At 42.3% G+C, this 23,064-nt stretch overlaps 1 protein-coding gene across 1 annotated transcript in view; it reads right to left on the bottom strand.

Moving 5' to 3' along the window:
- mdy (diacylglycerol O-acyltransferase) overlaps window positions 1-23,064 on the bottom strand; it is a 207,506-nt gene that overhangs the window by 145,667 nt on the left and 38,775 nt on the right. Inside the window, exon 3 of the mRNA XM_033477664.2 lies at window positions 16,427-16,521. Coding sequence (XP_033333555.1) covers window positions 16,427-16,521 — 95 coding nt within the window. The remainder of the gene's footprint in view (window positions 1-16,426; window positions 16,522-23,064) is intronic.

Here is a 23,064-nt window from a genome sequence, read left to right as displayed (position 1 = left end):
TTCGGAGCTTTTCAATTATAGCTTAATTAGTTAAGAGGATGTTTCGTCGCAATTTTGTGGCGAACACGCTTTGAACACGGTTCAAATATCGCGTCGAACCACTCGAGCACGGAGCACAATTTTCGGAGGAACAGCGGCGCGGTGCATTCTAAAAGTGACGCTGCAATATTTTTATTTCTCGATCGCAGGGGTTCGAGAGATCGGCAGCGGCATTTTTTTGTTTTGTTATAAGCTCTAAACACTTCGCCGCCCCGGAAGTAATGAGATCCAAAAACCGTGGAAGAGAATAGAATGCCGCAACAATTAATTTGATTTACCGATGGCGATATAAATTTTTAGGAGCAGCTAATATCTCCATGGAATATTAATATCTCTTGGCTGCATGAATTAATTACGAGCCTCTCACGGAAAATTACCAGAGGGGTTTCCGGTTTCTGACGCGATCGCCAAGGAATTTTCGCCGGGAACTGTGCGCCGGCCCGCCTCGTCCCCCGGCGAGCACATTCGTTCGCAACGTTTCGCAATTCGTAAATTACAATTTTCGACGATATCGTTAATAACATCGCGTGTGTTTGAATAATTACAACTCACGGGAATATGAATCATTTCGCAGTCACATTGGCAACTATTTCAATTCGGAGCCGGACTCGCGATTTATCGGGTCGGGAACCGCGGCCCGCGCGGTAAATTTACAAGGGTAGCGAATTTTCAAATTCTCGTTTCAATCGTCCGATGATTTCGGTGCTCCGCGCATCGATCCGTTTCCATGCAGTGAGAGAGAGAGAGAGAGAGAGAGAGAGAGAGAGAGAGGACGTCTCCGTGGATGTGATCGTCGCCATCAGGGGCCGATATCGGAGCCGAGAGATACTAAATTGCAAGGTATAAATCTCTCCGGCGCGGTCCGCGAACCCGAGGGCCGGGAAATCGGGGGCGTTAAAGTCGCGTGAGCTCGCGAGAGCCTTTCGTTCGAATGAAGCTAGCTCAGTTCGGGATCAAGGATATATGAAGAAGAATAGAGTGGAAAAAGGGCCGGCAGTCTGAAGAAACGAAATACTATTACGAGCGGGGTAGGGGGGAGAATAGAGATCTCCGAGGTACGAAATCGCTCATAAATGCATCTCTACTCCGCCCGAAACCGGAAAGCGTACGGCATTCGTCCCAATCACTGTCAGCGTCCCTATAACTGCCACTTTAATTATTTTGCACGTTCCGTGCCGAGCTGCTTTTACTCGACTCTTCGCGCTGGCTATTTGATATTTTATTAAAACTTCATATATTATATGTAGTTATTAAGAAATTATCGTATATTATATATAACAATGAAACGAACTTATTACGACTAATTCTTCGGTTATAGATTTGTTATAAACTATTTTCTTAGGGGATTAGATAATTAATAGTGAAATATAATGCGTGGAAAATCGTAAAGGAACAAAAATTTCGATATTAAACTTGGACTCCGTTTTAGGTAATAATAGGAAAACACGGCATACACTTGCATTTATAAATAAATATTATAAATTAATATTATTACTTGAATTTAGCATTAGCTTATAAAAAATGCGACTGACGTAAGCAGGGAATAAGAAGAAGTTCGTAGAGCAGAAAGAGTGGTAATTTTACTGTTCGTCTCATATCTGCCGCAATAAATAAATAATATTAATATATTTAGGTGTCTTTTTAATAATATAAACGAGTAAAAGTGGTTTGCTATAAGCATTGATTTTCACAAGAATCCTCTCAATTAGCGTCACAGAAAAGAAGTTCAAACGACGAAGCGCAGAAATTTCACATCGGTTTCTTCGTGAAATGAATTTCTTTCTAAATAAAGCAAAAAGCGTGTCGCACATCTGGATCGCAGGTAGCAAACGTGTTAATCATCGCTTCTTAAAATCTCATCTTCGTCGAAGCAATTTATTAAACGGAACAGAACGGTTACTTCACCGTTCATTTCCTAGAAATTAATTTTAAAAATTGAACAACGAGCAGCAGTCGTGTACGACAAGCAGACAATGTGTTAAAAACAGAACACGGTTCATACATCACACTATATCGTCGGCTGCCACCATAAATCAACTGCTGTACTAGTGCAGTTTTTTAATAATTCAACCGAATAGTGAATGTTTTTCAAGAATATAACCAAGTAACGAAGTCTGCGTCACAACCGAAACAGAGATAATATGCAGGGAAGCATTTGCGCCGGTTCTGTTTGATGGAAACACGGCTAATGAAGGAATAATTAAAACTTCTCTGCCGCGAGTTTCAATCGTCAACTCCAGAATAAAATAATTGCGTTCCGGCGAATGTAATCTGCTGCAGTCTACTGCAAATATTTTCTCGCGGAGGAAGTGAGCATTTCGTTGTATATAGTTTGTTAAAGTAGCTCGTTAAAGTATAAAGTTGAGTTTGCGACTTGATTCATTCGATTGATGCATCATTCTTTCTTTTTTTTATATTGTTTTATGAGTAGACTACGGATTCTCATGCAAAATAGAAATTGTTTGCATCAACTGGAAAAAATAGAAGCTAAATAGAACGTTCTTGTTTTCTTCAACAGTTAATAGATAGATTAAGAATAATTCATTGGTATTCCTAAATTTCCTAAATTCCTTTAATACTTTCATTGCCTCAGATTGCAACTACTCAATTTTTCCGTAAATTCATATAATCCACAGTCCGTTTAAAAGCTTCCATTTATGGAATAATTTGATCAAGATCATTTTTAAGCTTTTAAGTTTCCTTCATAGAAAATTGATCAGATAAGTCGGACGAACGTAATTGGTTAATCGATTTGAATGAAAATTTCAGCGTGTGTATAAGTCATTTCATTTCAAATATTTTTATCATTCCAACTAATTAGCAATCTAAACAATCTTTTCATATACTCATTCTTTAGAAAACTATTTAATTTTGAAAAAATTTATTCCTTTCGAAAAGGTGTTAGCATAGTTTCCAAGTGTATGTCGACATCAATTTTCAAAGGATTTAATAATAGCAGAATAAAAAATCTCTTCGGGAGGCGATCGTAGACTTAGTGATAAATCCATTTCGAAAAATGTGAACCTGGGCGCAGCGGAGTGGCGAGTTTCAGTGCAATGTAAAGCGAGCGCTGTCAATTGTGGGCGGGAATCAGCGGTGTAGAAATTATGAACCCCCGTTGCTTCACAGGAGATGCTGAAACCGCGGAGGCACCTTGAAGTTCCACAGTCCATGCCCAAATACTTCCGCAAGTAACTGTGAGTATTCGACGGAACTGGGGCTACGAGTCGAGAGAGGACTCGAGAGAGAGAGAGAGAGAGAGAGAGAAAGAGTAAAAGAGAGGTAGAGAAAGAGAAAAAAGCGAGAAAGAAAGAGAAAAAGAGAAATAAAGAGAAAAAGGGACAGAAAGAGGAAGAGAGAAAGAAAGAGGAAGAGAGAAAGAAAGAGGAAGAGAGAAAGAAAGAGAAAAAGAGGAATAAAGAGAAAAGGGAAAAGAAAGAGAAAGAGAGAAAAGGAGAGAGAAGGAAAGAAAGAAAGCGAGAAAGAAAAAGAAAGAAAAAAATACAGAGAAAAAGGGGAAAAGGAGAGAAAGACGGAGAAAGAGGGCGAAGAAGAGAGAAAGCGAGGAAGAGAATGAACGAAAGAAAGCGAAAAGGAGAAAAAAAGAAAGCGAGAAAGAGAAAGAAAGAAAAAAGGAAGTGAGAAAGAGAAAGAAAAAAAAAGAGTGAAAGAGAGAAAAAAAATCTCTCTCTCTCTCCCTCCCCGCTTCCCCGTCGCTTTCGTTTTTCCATTGCGGGTGACGGCGTCACCGTCAACCGGAAGAGCTTCACGAGCACCCGTAAACCGCGGGGCCCCGGCGAGTGCTAATTACGAATAATTATGAGTACTAATTAAGGCTTCCCTTTGCAGCATTGCTACAAGCAAAGACGTACGTGTAATACAGAGTCGTGCTTTACCGGCGCTATTAAACGCATGCTAACACCATAGAAACGATCAGGCTTTGAAGACACGCAACGCACCCGCAGACATGAAACTTTCGATGGGCTCTCGTGCGGCAGAAACTACGGGCCGACTTCTCCTTTACCTGGAATTATGGAAATTGAGCGCAATGTAATCATTACATTACACGCGGCTACCCTTCTCTCTCGTTTCTTCTCCGGTTGCCTACAATTCTTCCGGCACACTTTTTCTCGGAAGATCCTCTCACTCACTTAGCCTGCTACCAAGTCGTAACAATCGCGAACTATCCTGTCTCCCGTCGAATATCAAACAGTTGCGCCGATGGAAAGCATTGGACGAAGCAGACTTAACGTTCGTCATTGCAATTAGTATACTATTTGATCTTTATGCGGAATAGAAATTATCCTTGTTGATCGTAGGAAAGATAAGTTTGATGCAAATGACTTTTCTCTCTCAACGATTGTACGAAGTTGAACATAATGTAACAATATTCCGAAATTCTCCTAATGTCTTCACACGTTTGCATTTCGCTCAGTCATTTATGTCAGAAATGCATAAAATCCGTGATCTATTGATAAGTCATATCTGGGAAATATTTTCAACGTTGAAACTAGTTGCACATAAACTGAAAACTGATATAAGAACGAATACATGTTTGTTACCTGGCACACCCAAGAATTGTGGAAATTATTTTATCTCAACATCCGTGTCCAGTTTATTTATCCTTTGTATTTATATATCTCGAGTTTTACTTTACTACAACAGAATACGGGCGCCATTCGCCTAAATCAACGCGGCAAACTTTCGGACTAGACAGAATATTTTTAAATCGAACCAAATTCGCTCCACAGTGATATATCGACGAACAAGGCACATAAATGTATCAACTGGAGAGAGAGAGAGAGAGAGAGAGAGAGAGAGAGAAAGAGAGGGAGAGAGAGAGAAAGAGAGGGAGAGAGAGAGAGAAAGAGAGGGAGAGAGAGAGAGAGAGAGAGAAAGAGAGGGAGAGAGAGAGAGAAAGAGAGGGAGAGAGAGAGAGAGAGAAAGAGAGGGAGAGAGAGAGAGAAAGAGAGGGAGAGAGAGAGAGAGAGAAAGAGAGGGAGAGAGAGAGAGAGGAGTTAACGAGAAATATGCGAATGAAAAACATTGTAACAGAATTTCAAACTCTATTAAAAATATTCACGTTTATCGCATATAAAAAAAAATCAGTTTACGCGTGCTTTTAAAACGTGATTCGAGAGCACGATTTCCAGGAAATCGTTTCATCTGGCCTTACCTTAATCAAGCGATTACAAATCGAAAGATAAATTGTTCTGTGATTTTAATCGAATACGCAGACGTTCATTGATAACACTTTTAAGCAATACCATCAAAATTCGATCTTAACTCTTATCGGCAATAATTCTTCGGACATTTTTGCACGGAATCGTTGAAATTAATCGGAACACGTTTGCGTGCAGACTGCTTCCGAAGCAGACGATCGTCGAACGCGTACGACGGGCGTAGACGCAACATTTGGAAGTCGCTCATAGGAAAACAAAAGCGTTACGAAAGTAACGGAAACGTTACGCCGATGTAAATGCGTCTGACACATATGTACGCCGGATGCGTGCGTTCGACGCGTACAGGAAATCCTGCCTTTATTCTCCGACGCTTTCAGCGCAAAACATTGCGATCGCTCGCGTTCGACGCAATCGGATAGCCGACCAAGCGACACGAAATTAACAAGTGTTCCTGATAAGCGTGACATTTAGCTGGGACGCATTGCGCACGATAGACATTAAACCGGCCCCGCAGATGGCGGATGCGTGAAAGGCTTTCCGCCGGCGCAATCTCGCATTTAATTCGATTATTATAGCTCGCCTCACGCATACGCGGCGGATTAAGTAATTCATAGGTGGATTCGCGGTACCTTCCGCCCCCACTCACGCGGTCTCCAGCCACGTGAAAAGCCGCCCCAGGGGCTGCAGCCACGGCGAAAGTGCTGGGGGAGGCTGTACAGCGTTGCCAAAAAAGGGTCGGAACCCTTTAAACTTAAATGGGTTTTAATTTCGTGTGTCGCCCCTTTCATCATCCAAAGGAATTAACGCCTCCGTGCCCTCGCCCATCAAATATTTTAACCCTCGTTCCTTCGAAGTTGTTGCACAAAGGATTCTGAGATGATACTTCATCCGTTCGACAATTCGTGGCTTCCTATATGTTATTTACTTTCCCTTTAATTGTTATTTAATTCCTATTTAATTTACTGTCCCTCTTTCATTGTCTGAACCAGACGTGAAATAAAAATGTTCATCATCGCGACAAGTATAAATAAAAATGTTCTGCATCGACTGCGTGGCACACAAGTCAAATAAAAATTTTTTACGTTAGCTGAATGTACTATAATTATACGTAAAACTGGTCTGCATCGATTCTGCATCGATTACATGAACCGCGAGTCAAATAAAAATGTATTATATTAATTATATGAACTATGATTATGGTTCTACATCGATTGCATAAACCACAAGTTAAATAACAATTTTTTTCGTTAACTATATGAATTCAAATTCTACGTAAAAATGTTCTGCATCAACTGTGCGGATAAAAAGTCAAATAAAAGCTCTTTACGTTAGCTATGTGAACTAAAATTATACCTAAAAATGTTCTGCATCGACTGTGTGGATCACAAGTCGAACAAAAATTTTTTACATTAGCTGAATGTACTATAATTATACGTAAAACTGGTCTGCATTGATTCTGCATCGATTACATGAACTACAAGTCAAATAAAAATGTATTATATTAACTATAATTATGGTTCTACATCGATTGCATAAACCACAAGTTAAATAACAATTTTTTTCGTTAACTGTATGAATTCAAATTATATGTAAAAATGTTCTGCATCACAACTGTGCGGATAAAAAGTCAAATAAAAGCTTTTTACGTTAGCTATGTGAACTAAAATTATACCTAAAAATGTTCTGCATCGACTGCGTGGATCACAAGTGAAATAAAAATTTTTTACATTAACTATATGAATTACAGTCACAACTAAAAATGTTCTGCGTCAACTGCATCGATCGGAACTAAGCTGAAAATGTTCTGCATCAATTGCATCAACTACAAGACAAACAAAAATGAATTTTCGCTTCTAATAATAATATTAATAATTGAAAATAAAATGACTCGATGCACACATAAAATCTGCAACCTAGTGGCAACGTTCTCAGTGTGGAAATTGCCATTTTTGCAACCCGACCACTATCGGAACGAATAAAAAATTGCAGCACGCCTCATTAAATGTATTGGACCCCAAAACGACCGCCAGCAGTAATTCTATAAACTTTTCCAAGTAGAGAATCGAGAGGTCCCATATTTTTTAGCGGTCTGTACGTGTGAAATACGCTGACCATCCAGCGGCGAGCCCATTCATCGCCAGACGAGAAGTAAAATCAGCTGCAGAAACGGCGAGTTCGGTCCGCCAATATTGGCCTTGCGGTTTTTTCGCTGTCCCTTTTCATCAAGGCTTCATTATGACCTTTTGTTCCGACCATTTCGCGCGAGGCTCGAAAAATTTTAATATCCGCATCAATTACGAGCACCGTCGGGGAAAAAGTTGGCATCATTGGTCGACGCGGGATAATTGCAGATAGCCGGGCAGTCCCTTCTCGTTTCCTTTTTTTCTTTTTTTGTTCACCATTTCACCGTTTCCAAATTTTTCCACCGGTTCACCGCGAGAAGCGGATCCTCAAGAGTTGCGATTAATTCGCGATTCGATTGAAAACAATTCCCGGTCGGATCGAGTTCGCGCATCGCCGGGGGGCAAGGGTCCAACTTCAAGTCCGATTTAGAAAAAGGATCGAAATTTCCGTTGAATGGCCGGGTAACTTTCGCCGGGTAATAGGGCTCCCGCGGTTCCAGCGGCGGATTTCGCCCGGCGAGCGACGAAAATAAATTTCAATGACCCGTATTCGGTGCCGCGGGAGCATCGGCGGCATTAATTTTCCCCTGTTACCGTAAAAATCTGCTCGAAGTGGTCCGATATCGCTGATAATTACTTGGATTTCTCTCTCTCTCTCTCTCTCTTACACGCGTGCGCGCGCGCGCGTCCCGCGCCGACTGCACTCGATAACGCCGTTCACTCCATCGCGAATCTAGGTTAACCGTGCAGCCACCGAATGGGTCCGAACACTGTCGAGAATTATTGATTTCAAACATCAATTTGTCTTTTGTTCGTTTACCGTGTCTTCCGGTCTCGTTCGAACCGCGCCGACCGACCCCTCGTTTTTCTTTCGCGCCGGAAACTTCGTCTTCTAAAAGAACTTTCCGATCCAAGGAATACATTATCAAAAATCCTAACAGCTCCGACTCGAGACACTTGATTGTGCACTGTGTGCGTCACCGTACGCTCATTCCTCAACGCGCAGAACTAATGAACTAAAAAATTAGTATAGTTAGAAATTAGTAAAAATTAAAAAAAATTAGTATATTAATTAGTATAATAATTTAGTAATATTAGTAACGAGAGTTCTCTAACACTGTACGCAATGCAACGAAGTGCAGTAATTTTTTTAAAATGTCTACACAACTTGGAATACGACGAAAGACAATTCTATTACACGTGGTTACGTTAAACTGTTCAATTTGTATTTAATATTATGTCGAAAGAAGACTGTAACTTTTAATTTGCGCCGAGATTTACAGTCTTTGATTCAATTGTGATCATTTCTTCACTGTAAACTCATCTGTGAACCCATATTCTATATTAATATATTATGTACAATATTTATTGTTCCCTGTACAATTATTGTATCCCTTATTTATAACTCTGTACAATATTAATGTGCTGATAACTCTGCATTAATTCCGTAAATTTCAGTCAATGCGAAGAAGTGCAGTGTTTCCCGAAAATGTTTGCATAATTTTTAATCAATTATTTTAATTAATTTATCAATACTGTATAATTAGTATTTCATTTCATATTGCGAAAAAGAGTATACATTATAATCTGCACCGAGACTCGCAGTCCGACTCGATCGTGTACCCTGCGTCTCCGTAAGCTCACTCCCGAACGCACACAATGAATCAACAAAAAGTTATTACTGCCTAACTATTCTCTAATTATATTTAATCCGTAGAAGCACAGTATTTCCTGCAAGCGTTTGCATATTTTATCGCGAAATTATTCTGAACACGGTGAGAGTTAATTTCCAAAGGTGAACCGAATTCCGCGAGCATCGAGAACAATTCGCGGAAACGATAAAATCAAATTATCCAGCGGAGTCACCGGTTCGCTATTCCGCTGACATAACACACAATCGCGGCGAATACAGCCGGTACGTTTTACGAGCGTTTTCATATCCCTCGACAGAGGTGTCACGGCAGTTCATAAGCAGACAGCTTGTTGCACGGTTTCTCATTTGCTCTTGACTCGTCGCGTCACTGCAAAACCGTCGGCATTGAGTTACAGTTTACTTTAAGTTCCGCGGAACTTGCCGCAACGAAACTTCCGCGAAAACCACCGAACGGACGGTTCGGTTTAGGTGGCCGCGGAGGGTAGCGTTTCCGGCCGAAGAAAGGCAAGGGTGAAAGTCGGTTTGTTTCCCTTTGGCTTTTTCGCCGGGAAGTTCCTCGGTTCCGTCGGAATGTGAAAGTTCGCTGGCCCGATGTTGCTGCTGTCAAATGAAGGACAAGTGACGGCGGTATTTTTGCGTTAACTGCAATTCCCTGTTCGTTTGTGTCGTTCCAAATTTAGTATCTCTTACGTTTTAGTCATCGGACTGCGGTTGACGTAACCTTTTTACTTTCAAACGTTAGAAAATTACTCAGTTTGCAGAAATTGAATCGAATAAATTGCTGTTTCGATAGGAACAAGAAAAAGAACAATGGATCCACATCAAAAATCTTCAAAGATATGTCTTGAAAATTTAATGAATGAAACTGAGGATTATTAGAATCATCGTCAATTGTTTAGTTGTTAAAATGGTCCGACGTCCGAGGGTTAAACAATTTTTGATTAGTCAGATTGCAAAATTTATGCTTTTGTGAGAATAATAGCAAATGCAATACAATATAAACATTTAAGAAATTTGCAAGGACTGTTTCACTATATTCTATTCTTTAGCACCAGTCAAATGACTGTTTTATTGTTCTTTTTTTCTTCCAATCACTGAAATGATAAAATCCTTTATACAGAAACAACAAAATTGTTTTGGTACACTTTTTCACTGAAGTATATATTATAATAGAGACAGTACGAAGTTCCAGTAAATCCGACCATGTAATTGTTATCGAAATGATTAAAAATTGAAATGCACCATCTGTAGTATCTTGCAATTTCAGCGGACAATATTTATTTTCCATACAAGTCTGTTATCTAACGATCAACAAAGGAAAACCTTAACAAGAATCGCTATTTAATATCAAGACTATATTTAGCTTGCATCAACGATCCCCTAACAATGGGATGCAACAACAATCGCACCAACGACTGGAAAGTTATTTTATAAGCTTCACATTTTCAGACCGCTTCTCCAGCTCCGGACATGCAATAAATGATAAAGGAACAATGTTTCCCGGAGTGTTCTCGAGCAAACAATGGTCGGCGCACATTCGGAAAAGAAAGCGATTGTTCTCGGAGGTGTAACGTCGAAAGACGCGGCTAACGAAGTCGTCGCGGAGTCTAATTCCTGATTTCAAAGGCGAGGCAAAAATCCGGCGTTGGCGGCTTGCGGCGGCGGCGGCAACTATAAATGTGCAGGCGGACTCGGTGCATCGAAGCGGTCTCGGTGCATCGGAGCGGTCGAACCGCGGGATGAAGCTTGAACAATGGTGTCATAACGCATCCCTAACTCGATGAGACTCTCGACATCAATTCGCGTGCGCCCGGTACAGCGAAATTGCATCGGGCGCGGCGGTTGCGAAAAAGTGCAATTAACGTTTCGCCGGGTCCACGTGAAAAATAGATACCTGGAAGGTACGTGTGCCGCGCGATTATGTCGAATCAACGGAACACGTATTCGGGGCATTAAATCGGGACGAGCGGAACGGTGAGAATGACAAGCACGTCGATGGTTCGCACTCGCCGGATTTCCTCTCGTCGCCGGATTAATTAAAACGTCGGAAAAAAATGAAATTCGGAAGAAAAGCGGAGGGATCCGAGGGATGCGGCGTGTTAGGCTAATCAGCGGCCCGGGGTCGAATAAATCGCGAGGTCAGCCGTTGAACGGGCTGATTCGCGCTCCATGGCCTCCACGAAATAATTAATCCCCTAATCGTGGAACAGCGAGTCGCGAAGGCCTTGTGAGATCCTGCAGGAGAGCCGTTTAAAAAGCAATCTCGGCGGCCGGGCCGTAGCAGCCGCCATGAAAATTATTACGTGAGAGCCACGGCCACGAGTCACGCCGGCTCCACTGCTGCAGGGCTTGTGCAGGCCTTGCAGGGTGCACTCGCTCCAACCGGCAAGGGCGGAAAAAGGGCGGCTGGGTTCGGAGCAGAGGGTGGTGAAAGTTAAGGCCATGCAGTAAAGAAAGAAGGGCTGCCACGGCGAAGATTCTAAAATATGAGAGCTATTAACCGTACTTCCCTATGAGCATTACCTTCCCTCATGTGTAAATAATGCAACCTGCCCACCTCCGACACCAACCCCTTCCTCGGCGCCCCTCCCCTCGTCTAGCCTCGCCACTTTGCAACCAGTGCGCTCCTACCTGTGAGAGCCCGCACAGGCTGCAGCAAAAGCGATGTTCTCTGATTTCACCGGGAAATCTACTGCTTTGGTTCTTTCGGGAAACGAAATCGTTCCGAACGGTTAATATTAATGGTGCAGTTTTCTTATCTGTGTTTTAGACAGACAAGGGTTACCTTATCCGACAGACGGTTTTAAAAAGACGATTGAAATTGTAGAATTTTATTATTCAGTATTCTGAGTGTATTAAGTTTGAACTATTAAATGCTGTTCTAACAATTAAATCGCGAAGAATGCAAACACATTCGAGAGGAACGTCTGGTGTTCAAACATCTTCGAACGCAATCTATTAAAAGCATCGACCAAATGATCGAAGAAACCAAAACGTGTTGTATAATTAATTTCGAGAAAATCGAGTGAAGTGCAATATTCAATTTCACTTCAGCTCTTGTCGCAACGTTTTCGGAATAGAAAATAATTTATTCAAGTTGACGTGGACCTCTGTCTTCTCACAATCACGGCATCATCATGAATGTTAGTTAATAATTTACTTAATTAGAATCGAGTAGAAATTTGGAGGACAACAAACATAACAATAAGTTATTACTTATTAAGTATTTAAGTAACTTGTGAATCTAAATAATATGAACTTGTCGAATCGAACTCGTGCGAATATGAAAAGATTAATGTCCCTGTGTCTAATCAAAAATATTATATTATATATATATAATATTATATTTTATTATATTAAAATATATTTATAATAAATTTATTATATTATAATATAATATTATATATTATATAATTCTATAAAAAATAACAAATTAATTTGCACTATATGCCCTGGTCAAGTGAAACATACATGAGGAAATGCAAACTGAATTTAGTTGTTTTCTTGCTTCTGCAAAGGATCTCTGCTAATACGAGGATATAAATTCACATTGAATTGCAATGAATCGCACTTTTGTTGCAACCTGTATACGCAACGCACACGTACGCAATCCGTCGCAGCTGCGCAAAGAGGGTTTAAACGGCGTTCACTGAGTAATCGAGGCATCGAGTCACAGAATCGGGAGCAGAGGTTCTTTGTAAACGCACAGAGGGAGAAAGTTGTCGCGGAGACGTTAATTCCGGTACCTAATCGCTGGGATAATTAGCTGGGAGACTTGACGAGTATCGGGGCGCAAGTTGCCGAGGACAGTTTCTACTGGGCCACCCTTCTAGCTACTTGTTGTGTCAGCTACGCGATAGTTTCAGGGAGAGACTCTCTCTCTCTCTCTCTTTCTCTTCCTTCCTTGCGCGCTCTCTCTCATCTAACCCCGTTTTACGGTGTGTTCGGAACCGTTGCACCCCTAATCGAGTGAGTCGACCGACGGAAGCGAATTCCGTGCTCGATTGTTGTGCAAATTAATGACGATCTACGGGGTGCTAATAAATTATGGCCGGAAACTTTGCTGGTTCACTGGCTATGGTTAGATGACTGCAGCTGGTTACTTTGCGACAAACATTTCACGGTCTTTGCGAGACTTCGTGGGAATAATTAATAGAGCGTCTGCAGGAAACGCGATTCCCGTTTCCACCGCTAATAACAATTCACGATCTCCCTGGGAATTGTTTGATAATCCATAATCTCTCTGTCAACTTTCTTAAGTGCCTCTCATCATTGTTGAAATGTTTTATTAAACGCAACGTACCTCCTTTATGAATCATTAAAACAACTTCAAGACACGTTTGAACAAAGACAAGTACATGGTGGACTTCTTAAATATTGCATCATGTGTAGATCGCGGATTTTTATGCGAAACAAAAATTATTTGCATTAATTGCCAGGTACAGAAGCTATACGGACATTTCTTTCTTTCTATAAATGTTTTACAAAGTCCGAAGTAATATGAATAAGTACTTTCAACACCTTCTATTATTTTTGTCTTGTTTTTGATCTACGAATTTTTCTCAAAAATGCATCCACTTTAGCAGCCAGGTGTTTACTATTACTTTAAATAGTAACGAGTAGCAAATTAATTTTACTAGCTTTGTATAAGCAACAAATTTGAATCACGTGGTATGGCAATGCCCATATTAAATGGTTGCAACGAACAACAGTAATTTCTCCCGGAAATGCCAAATTTCGGGTTGCTGTGAATTTCCCTGTGCTAGTCCTACGCCTATGCGATTTATTGCCGAAATTATTGACCGACCTAGTAGGTCAAGCATGTGTTCCGCAGGACAATATAAAATGGTCTGTTCGATGTGAGTCACGTAAGAAAATCCATCTTCGAATTGCCTTCGAATCGTGGCAAAATATTAGAAATAAAAAAGTTAAGTCATCGTTTTTATTCTAGCGTCACTATGTATTCATATTAATGTACACCCGCATGTTGGCCGCTGCCTTTTTTGGCGACTGCCCTGAGTTTCTATAAAAACAAGCCACGAACCTCAAAGAATCATGACTTAGTATTCTCAGATTTGCCGGTTTCAATTCCGACCTCCGAGCATTTCTGGGAGAAATTACTGTAACTTGAAATCTATGCAAAAAAATATTCTTTTCTCTCTATTCAATGGATTTAATTGTACTCACTTGTCGCTCATAACCCTAATCTTTTTAGTCACACATATCTATCGAATACATCGCGCAATAGACGATTCGGAACTCAAACAAATTTTCCGGATACTGATCTTTGCTAATTAATCGCAAGTTAACCGCGAATCTCGGTGCTCTGTCGAACTATTAGGATTTACTAGCTTAAATTTGCATGTATACCGAACAAATCAACGAGAGACCGGTTCGCTAAACAATTCTCGTGTCCGACACGCTTGGAAACAATAATTTAATTCGGTGCCAATAAGATAAGGCGCGTAACAAGGACGAAACGCGGCGGAAATGCCGTGGACACGGTGTCGCGATCCCAGATGAAACCACGGATAACCGAATGCATGGTGCAGCAGTAAAAGGACAATGCTCGGGGAGTAGTTCGCGTCTAGCCGAAAGGATAGATAGACCGTTGAAATTTACGCGGCGCGCAACTCCGGCGTGCTAAATTTCGAGCCTTTAAAGTCGAGCTTAAACGACGCTTTAGAGGGCTCGCGCTCAGTGATAAATTTAAATTCAGCCGGACGTCCCGGGTCAGGCCGAGCCCGGTTATCTACGAGCCCGCGGTGTCTTTGAACTTTTGCGTTACAATAGACGCGACCCGCGTTAAACACGCCTTGGAAAATTATGAGTATCTTTGAAATTTCACACGTAACAGCGGCCACACGGGATGGCGAGCGAAGAGAGGGTCAACCGTGGGCTGGTTATTGCGAAGCGCGGCCCGTCATGCCGCTAATTACTTTTACATTTAAATTAGTAACTTTTCGCTCACCTTCGTTCTTCGCGCGTATTAGCTTTTTGCGACGCGTTATATTTTTCCATGCCCGCGGACCCGCGGAAAAGTGTCGCTAAATGATCAAGAAGGAGACAGTGGTATGCATTAACACGCTGGCGGCGCACACACGCGGGCGCGCGTGCTTTTCTAGAATAAAATTGCGATGGCGATCCACGGCGTAGAACGCATATTTTTTCCGGAGATATTTCAACGAACGTACGAACATGCACAGGCATAGAAATCATAGATCTAGGCGAAATTGTCAGTTGTGAGCTTTCGAGGATCCAACGCCCTTTACCTCTTGCGCTGAAACGACGTGCTACACGCGTCACTTTTAGACAAGAACGAGAAAGTAAATAAATAATAAATGATAATATATAATAAATGATATAATAGTATACAGAGTGTTCCATAATTATTTTAACAGCCGAAAATGAGGAGTAGCTGAGGTCATTTGAAGTAACTTTTTCCTTTGCGAAAATGCGATCTGCGGCTTTGTTTACGAGTTATTAACGGAAAACACTGACCAATGAGAGGTGACGGCGCGAAGTTCGAGACCCCGCAGCACGGACTCGAGCCGCGTTCGAAGTATTGAACAAATCACGAAGCGAGAACTTTCCGGATTTTTTTCTACTACGTAACAGTGATATTTTTAAGAAAAACTCTGTTCACCTTTACTTTAGAACGTCTGAAGAATATTTACTAATTTTTCGGACCCGAAATAGTAAGTAATTTAACCGTGACGGCAGTAATAGTAAATAATAATAATGATAATAGTAAATAATAATAGTAAATGATAATAGTAAATAATAATAGTAAATGATAATAAATAATCTACACATACAAAATGATGTCTCCTTGGATTATAGATATATTTTGCATCGCGTCGAAGTTCATCGCACTGAACAAGATTATTAATGAAGATCTTCGACAGACTGTTAATTTCGTAAATAATTGTGTTTGAAAAGTTCGTCACAGGTGTCTATCGATAAATTTCCAGCGCAAGAGGTTGAAGGTGCTTTGCGTTCGCACGCCGTCTTGTTCACTTTTATTAAAACTTCTTCAATAAACAGATTTTTTCAAAATATAATTTTCTTAACATAATCGTTAATTGCGCACGCACTGTTGCGCTTAAAGAATCCAAGATCCTGCAGATATAGAGCTCTTCAAGCTCTATTCGAGCTCTTATCTTTCGTAAATGCATTAATAATCCTGTGCACTGTAGATAGAGTTCTGTACTTTTTAGATCGAATTCAATTGTTCTGCTATCGAAATTTGACTAGATACACAACAAATATATATTTTCATTTATGGAAATTGACTGACGACACAAAAGCAGAAAATGGTATTCATCTGTCCCAGTAATTGCCCGTTTGGGGAGACACAAATCCAGATAAAGAGACGCTGTGCAGCGTGATCGTTTAAAGAATGAAATATCGATAGAGCAACTTACAGATGATGAGCAGGATCGATGGTCGTTCCTCGTCGTCTTCGTACTTGCCACTGAGGACGAGAAACCATTGCAAGGGATCCACCCTTATCCCGTATCTACGGCAAAACGAAGGAAAAAAAATGCTTGTAAACACTTTGAAAGAAAAAGGACACTCCATCCGTTATTATCGCACCAGTATACCGTCCCTTGCTCCCCGCGAGCACCCTTCGCGTCCCCTGCTTGTCCCCACGTACCCCACCCCGAGGCTTTATCGCCGAAGTCACGTTAAGCGAGTGGCTACGCTGCAACACGGGTCGAAGGGCAAAGGCGTCGTTATTACCGTCTGTCTTCGACGCGATACTCTTCGCCCGGAGTCCTAGAAAAAAAGCACAGCGAACGAAGAAGCAAAGAGGAGCCCAAATAAAAAGTCCCGGGGGCCCCTTTGATCCCTTTGTTCTACGGGCAAATAATAAACGTCGCCCTGTCCGAGCCTCACCCCCCGCCTATCTGACATGCAAACGAGGTCGATGGACGGAGACGAATTTCTCTGAACGCGATCCCTATGTACGGTTATTTTGCGGATACATGAATAAACAATATCCTCAGTTTGGACGGTCGCTCATGCATCCTTTTGAAGTTCTTGGTAAGTCGATCGCGCCAGACGCTCGCGATTTTAACTCGGGGCTCGTTGTCTCTTCCGCAGGTCACTGTCGACGAGCTCTTTCATACACGCTGTTCATGTGGAACGCTTGGCAAACCGCGAGATTCTGCGCTTCCGACCGCTATTTCGTCGACCGCGTTCGATAATTATAATTACCGCGATTTTTATTTGCGTCAGGATAAAGAATGCAAATGGAATTCGTGTCACAGATAATAACTGCAAATTGAAATCTACGCGGAAACGTTTGAAAATTTTTGTTAGGGATGATTCGTCCGCAGATTTGAAGATTAAAACTTCCGCTTTACAATGACATATCAAAATTTGATTTACGATTTTTTTGTGTGGTTATATCGAGCTTTGAAGTGGAAGGCTGCAACGTCAATTTTTTAGTGGTATAAAATACATAGCGAGGATTTTGGGTAAAAATGGTACGTGTGAAAACCTATGTGCGAAAGCGCGGGGAAATTTTTGTCTGGATTGGAATTGCCACGATATTGAAGATTGGACTTTTCTCTTTACAATCACGTATCGAAGCTTGATGTGCGATTTTTTTTAGATAGTTTCATATAACAATAACGAGAGATAAGTTTATACGTGGAAGTCCGACGTGTTGCATAGTAGATAGTACAGCTATCATTGAAAGCTCAGTAAGGTGACTAAAAAAAATCGTAAACCAAAGTTTTAGGGCTCGTTATAAAGGGAAAGCTTCAATCTGCAAGAATCCCTAAGGTTCAGTTATGACAAAAAATTTCTAATATATTCAAAGCCCACTGAACAGCGACCAATGTATATTGTTTCATAGCCAAGATAGGATTGAGTTTACTTAATGTTTTCAAGATTTCCATCACAATGTAAAGAAGTCCGAATAAAGAATTCTGTCAACAAATTTCTCACAGAAAACATTTCCACAATATCAGTAACGGTAAATGAAAAATTCAGAACCATTCTGACCGGTTCGGTAATCCTAGTATTAACGTAGACAAACGACTTATAACTCCACAAAATTAATATTGACACCAGCGAAAGGCTCAGTTTAATCAGCGGAATCGCTGAAACAAAGATCGTGCTACTTCTGGAAAGAATCCAGTTACGGACCGTTTGAATGCGCGGTGCTCGAAGTAGATAACTGAGAGCGAGGAAGCCAGCAAACAGAAGTTTATAGGTGCTCGACATCGAGTGTAGCAAGTAGTAATACTCCTCGAATGACTGCTGTACCTCTGACCCAGTGTAGCACGGCAGGTCCACGGAGAAGACAAAGGGGAACTCTTCGGGTCTATACAGCCCGACAGATTTTGATTGGTTCTGTGTGGACGGATTTATCGCGCGCCATCGTATCAATCGAAGCCATCAGGCACGTTTGTTGCACACGAGCGGCGTCCACCGAAGACAAACGAACTACATCGGTGGAACGAAGGAAAAAAGGGAGGGTCGGGTAACCGACACTAATGGCTTCGAGTCGAACGCGTCGACTAACGATGATAAACGAGGCTTATAGGTGAAGTAATTAAAGTATTTGAAGTGGGCGCGGTTCGACACGAGCGAAGGATATTTATTGGGACGCAATTGTCGCGTCGGCTCGTTCCGTCCCTTTTTCTTCCTCCCCCTCGCTCACCTGCCCAGTTAACTCTCCCTCCCCCCTCTCTCACTCTCTCTCGCTCTCTCTCTCTGTCTCCCTCTCTCTTTCTCTTTGTCTCTCTTTTCCGTCTCTCTTTGTCTCTCCGCCGCTGTTTTTTCCTCTCGTTGCGACACAAACGCAATCAGTCACGTTGACGCAGTCCACGATAATTGAAGAGCGAGCCGGAAAAATCAAACGTTTATAATTGATAGCTACTGTGCTCTCCATGCGGTTGCGAGCCAAAAAGTGATTCGAAAGGGACCAGCAATCCCCTTGTATTACCGGCCGGTAAATCACCGGTCGCCGCCGCCGCCTGGGCGCATATATCTTTTGCGCAGTTTCGCCGATTGAATTGTTAAACACTTTGAAAATCGATTCGTCACCGTCCGGACGACTCGCCGGATAACGCATGCTAATTCCTTTCGACGTTTCCCGCGGTTCCGCCGGGACGATCCGCGGGAGCGGCGCCATTTCAATCCGCAAGGAATCTGGTTGCTACTTGCAAGTGGAAATAATGGGCCGCGCGACGATGAATTACCGAATTCGGCCGGCGAAACGTTTGAGCTGCACAATAAAGACTGGTGTAACAATGGCGTTAAATCTCGAGCTTGACATCCGGCACAATGCCGACCGGTCCCCGGTGTAACCAAATGAAGTCATTCTTCGCGAAGCTAACCACGCTGTGTGTCAACGGTTCATAGCCGATCCTGGCTGCCCGGTCCACTGCAGAAGGATTAATTCCACGCGATACAATGACTCCAAAGTACACATAGCAATCCGCCGAGAGAGTTACGACACTTCGCGAATTTTCTAACACTTTTCTCGCGGGAACCCGGCCCGCGCAATTTCGAAGGAGAATTCATGGACGAGAAAGGCTCGAAGAATGAATTCTCCGGTGGTGTTAATTAATATTTCGGATGATGTATTATACCGTCCAGCACCGCTTTCTTTTCCTTCGAATCGGCTAGCCGTTGCAATCCCTTTCGGAAGTGTGTAAGATACCGTGATTATTCTGTACAGGTTTGATTTTCCTCGTATTTTGCTCAAACATAAATTTTTATTATAAGTAAAATTTTAATTATTATTATATATAATATTTTAATTAATATTATTAATAAAATTATTATAATAAAATTTTATTAAATATATAATTTAATAAAGTGTATATACTTCGTAACCGGGTAGCTGTTTTTGACGAGTAAACTCGTCATAAAAAAGTGCCAACATTTTTTTCTATTATAGATATAGGGTAAATGTGCTGAACGTGAGACACGTGTTATTTTTTAAATCACAATGTTCGATTAAAAACGCTTTCGTTACAAGCAGATACACGTTTAAAAGTTAAAATCTGTATTCTTTTACCATTTACTCGTAATGATATAATTTTCCCTTGGTAATGAAGGAAAAACTAAAAGTATGTAAATTCACAGATTTGAAAAATGAGTTCCAAAATATGAAAGTTAGTTTTGCTTTTCCGGGAAATTTATTCGACTGCCTTTTTTATCGGATGCCAACAAGCAGACGAAACAACGAAATATGCGAGTTATTACGCTACGATGCTTGGCTACGAAGTAAGCTAGAGTCTCATATCAGGCGAGGCCCTAATATTAGGCAACTTTAGCCTACCCGTTAAAAACAGCTAACTAGTTAACGAAACTTTCCGGTTTCGGAGATCGCCTCGGGGAAGGCAGAGTAATCGAGCACTCTAATTTTCTTTTAAATACCGCCACTATTTCCGCTGCGCTCTTTTTTTCCCCCCAAACATCTCTTAGCTCTCTCGCGCCGCTCAAAGCAGTGCAGCGGAGCCAATCTTCTGTCAATGCGTTCAACGGATCCGCCATTTTTTCGCCGGCTCGCGAGAACGGTTTCCCTTCAACCACGTTTTTCAGTCTCGTAAAAGGGAAAAATTACCGGCTGCCGAATCTGGCTGAATGAGAAGGTGTATTTCCTCTTCTCAAAAGTGAAAAACGCCTTGAAAGGAACCAATCTTCACTTCCTGCAACAGATGAAGGAAAAAACCCGCCGTTCAACGCCTCGACAGAAGATCAGCTGCAGCAGTCGCTTTCAGAACTGTGAAGCGCGGATGCAACCGTGCACAAATGAAAACTACAGACTACGGTTTACAGGGATACCAATAAAAATATCGTTCCGCTGCTTTCCCAACACTCGTGCGTTTTTTATAAGCGATGCGTTCGCGATGCGTTCTCTCGATTTTTCTAGGTTTCTATCGAATCCCGGGCTGGTTCGTAACCTAACGAACACTCGTTATCGATACATCGATTTATGCTCGTGATCGATCCGAAGATCGTACTGTGATCTACAAAGATCAGTTACTGTGCTCACTCCCTGAATACTGAGCCTGAATAACTGTGCACAATAAAAACTTAATATTTAACATACTCTACTACATTTTATTTTCTATAAAAGAAAATATAATATAATATATAATTAATATAATATAATATAGTTAATAATATGGTTAATATAATATAATATAATATCAGAATAAATAGTCATCTGAAAGTTCATATTACTGATTTCATTTTTACATGTTCAATTTTAGCAAATAAATAATCAATTGAATCTAAATAAAAAAATTTAATTTGTCTCATATGAAGTTGTCTCAATATAAAGTTAATTACGCTTGAAAATAAACTAGAGGCACAGTAATTTGCGGCTAATCCACAGTAACTGGCTCCACAAGTCCAGTAGTGTTGACGGAACTCAAGCAGCGGAGAAAGGAAGGAGTTGACGATGAGGCATGCAGCTTGCGGCCGAAATAAGTCGGCGAGGCCTGCTCTGCGACATAAATTCACGCAGCGAGAACGACGACCATCAACAAAATTTGATCTGGACAACGTCGATGGAAGCGGCGGTCCATCGTGAAAGGTTCAGCCGAATGCGCCGCAGAAGCGGATCGAGGTCCTATCTCTGACTCTAAGTCGCCCGAACGGATCCAATCAAAAAGTTCGCCTGCAGGTTGATCCAGTTCCCGGCGAGCTGCGCCACGAACCCAAGAATAGGTTTGTAAACAAAACTTCCAATCGCCGGTCCCCGTATTTTAGGGCTGGCGAGCATCGGGCAAGAGTTTATCGGGTCTATCAAAAGACACGTTGACTCGCGCGGCTGTTTATTTCAGATAAGCTGAAACGGCGCGATCAGAGGACGGCTTCTGGGCCAGAAGTGGGCGGAATCGGCGGAAGAGGGTCCGGGTTATCGTGGCCATCGAAACTCATCGGTCCAAGCCGCGAGTGGGAACGATATTAAATTTCTTTCGCCGACGAGAATGGCCGCTTTGATCCGGCCGCGCCCGTTAAATCCGCGCGGCGTTCTTCGCCCAGAAGTTCGTTAATACAGCGCCACGATAAAATCCCCAATTCCAGGGAAGAAGAACGGAGATGGATAGAGGGTGTCGCAGCATCTCCCATCGCTGACGGGGAGAACCGTGGAACTGCGGCGAGGCGGCCGAGGGGCCGCGGGACGGCTTGAAAACTCCAGATTGAAAGAGTTATGACGACAATATGGAAGGTTCCGGCGTAAAAACGGGGCCGCGTAAGGTCCCCCGTTAAATATTAATAAATGACGACGATAACGTTTATCTCGTTCCGGGCAGCCGCGGACGAACGCGTCCGCCATTGTCGCGGCGATCGTTCGAGAGCGTGGCACGCCTCGGTGATTCGATGGTTCGAACGGCCGAGCGCTATAAATGAGCCGCGCGCACATTAGTTTTCCCTGCGGGTGAGAACGCTTTTTTTTCTTCTCGCCGTTCGTCCTCCCCGCCCGCGCGCGTCTTTCCCCGCGGAGAAGGCGAACGATCGAACACGACCTTTAAAACGCGCGGCCCGCACAAAGGGAGGATGATCGGTGACCTGTGACACGCGGACGATGGGCGGTCAGCGGCATCATTAATACGATTTAAAGTCGCGCGTTTCAGGGGTGTAATCCGGTGACCTGAATTTTGTCCGGGTGCCCGGGCGCGATTATCTAATGGAATTTCAAGTTCATACTGTAATTGCCGTAATCCGATTAACGGCACAAAGGTCCGGCGTGCGCAATCTGTCAGTCTAAATCACTTTCCGCGGTATCGTTAATCGGATCAAAGTGCTCGCGGAATGTGCACGCAACTCACCGTAAACACCCGACAACGGTATCCTCAATTAGATTCAAAAGCACGCCCGCGACGACTCGTAATATAATCGACTAGTGCCCTCCACGCTCCCTTCGCCGCCGTGCTCAAACCCCTCTCCTTACCGCACCCGCTAATGGAAACGAGCCGACGGTTTTTACGAACGGCTCCCGCGCCCGCGCGCGGCTTCAAATCGGATTTCGGTTCCCCGGTAACCAAATCGAGAAGGAAACGGTCTGCCTTGCCGCGAAATGGAC

The sequence above is a fragment of the Megalopta genalis genome, chromosome 4 (assembly GCF_051020955.1).
Source record: "Megalopta genalis isolate 19385.01 chromosome 4, iyMegGena1_principal, whole genome shotgun sequence".
Classification (NCBI taxonomy): domain Eukaryota; kingdom Metazoa; phylum Arthropoda; class Insecta; order Hymenoptera; family Halictidae; genus Megalopta; species Megalopta genalis.
The sequence above is the reverse complement of the archived record's forward strand: the minus strand, read 5'-3'. Positions and strand labels throughout refer to the sequence as shown.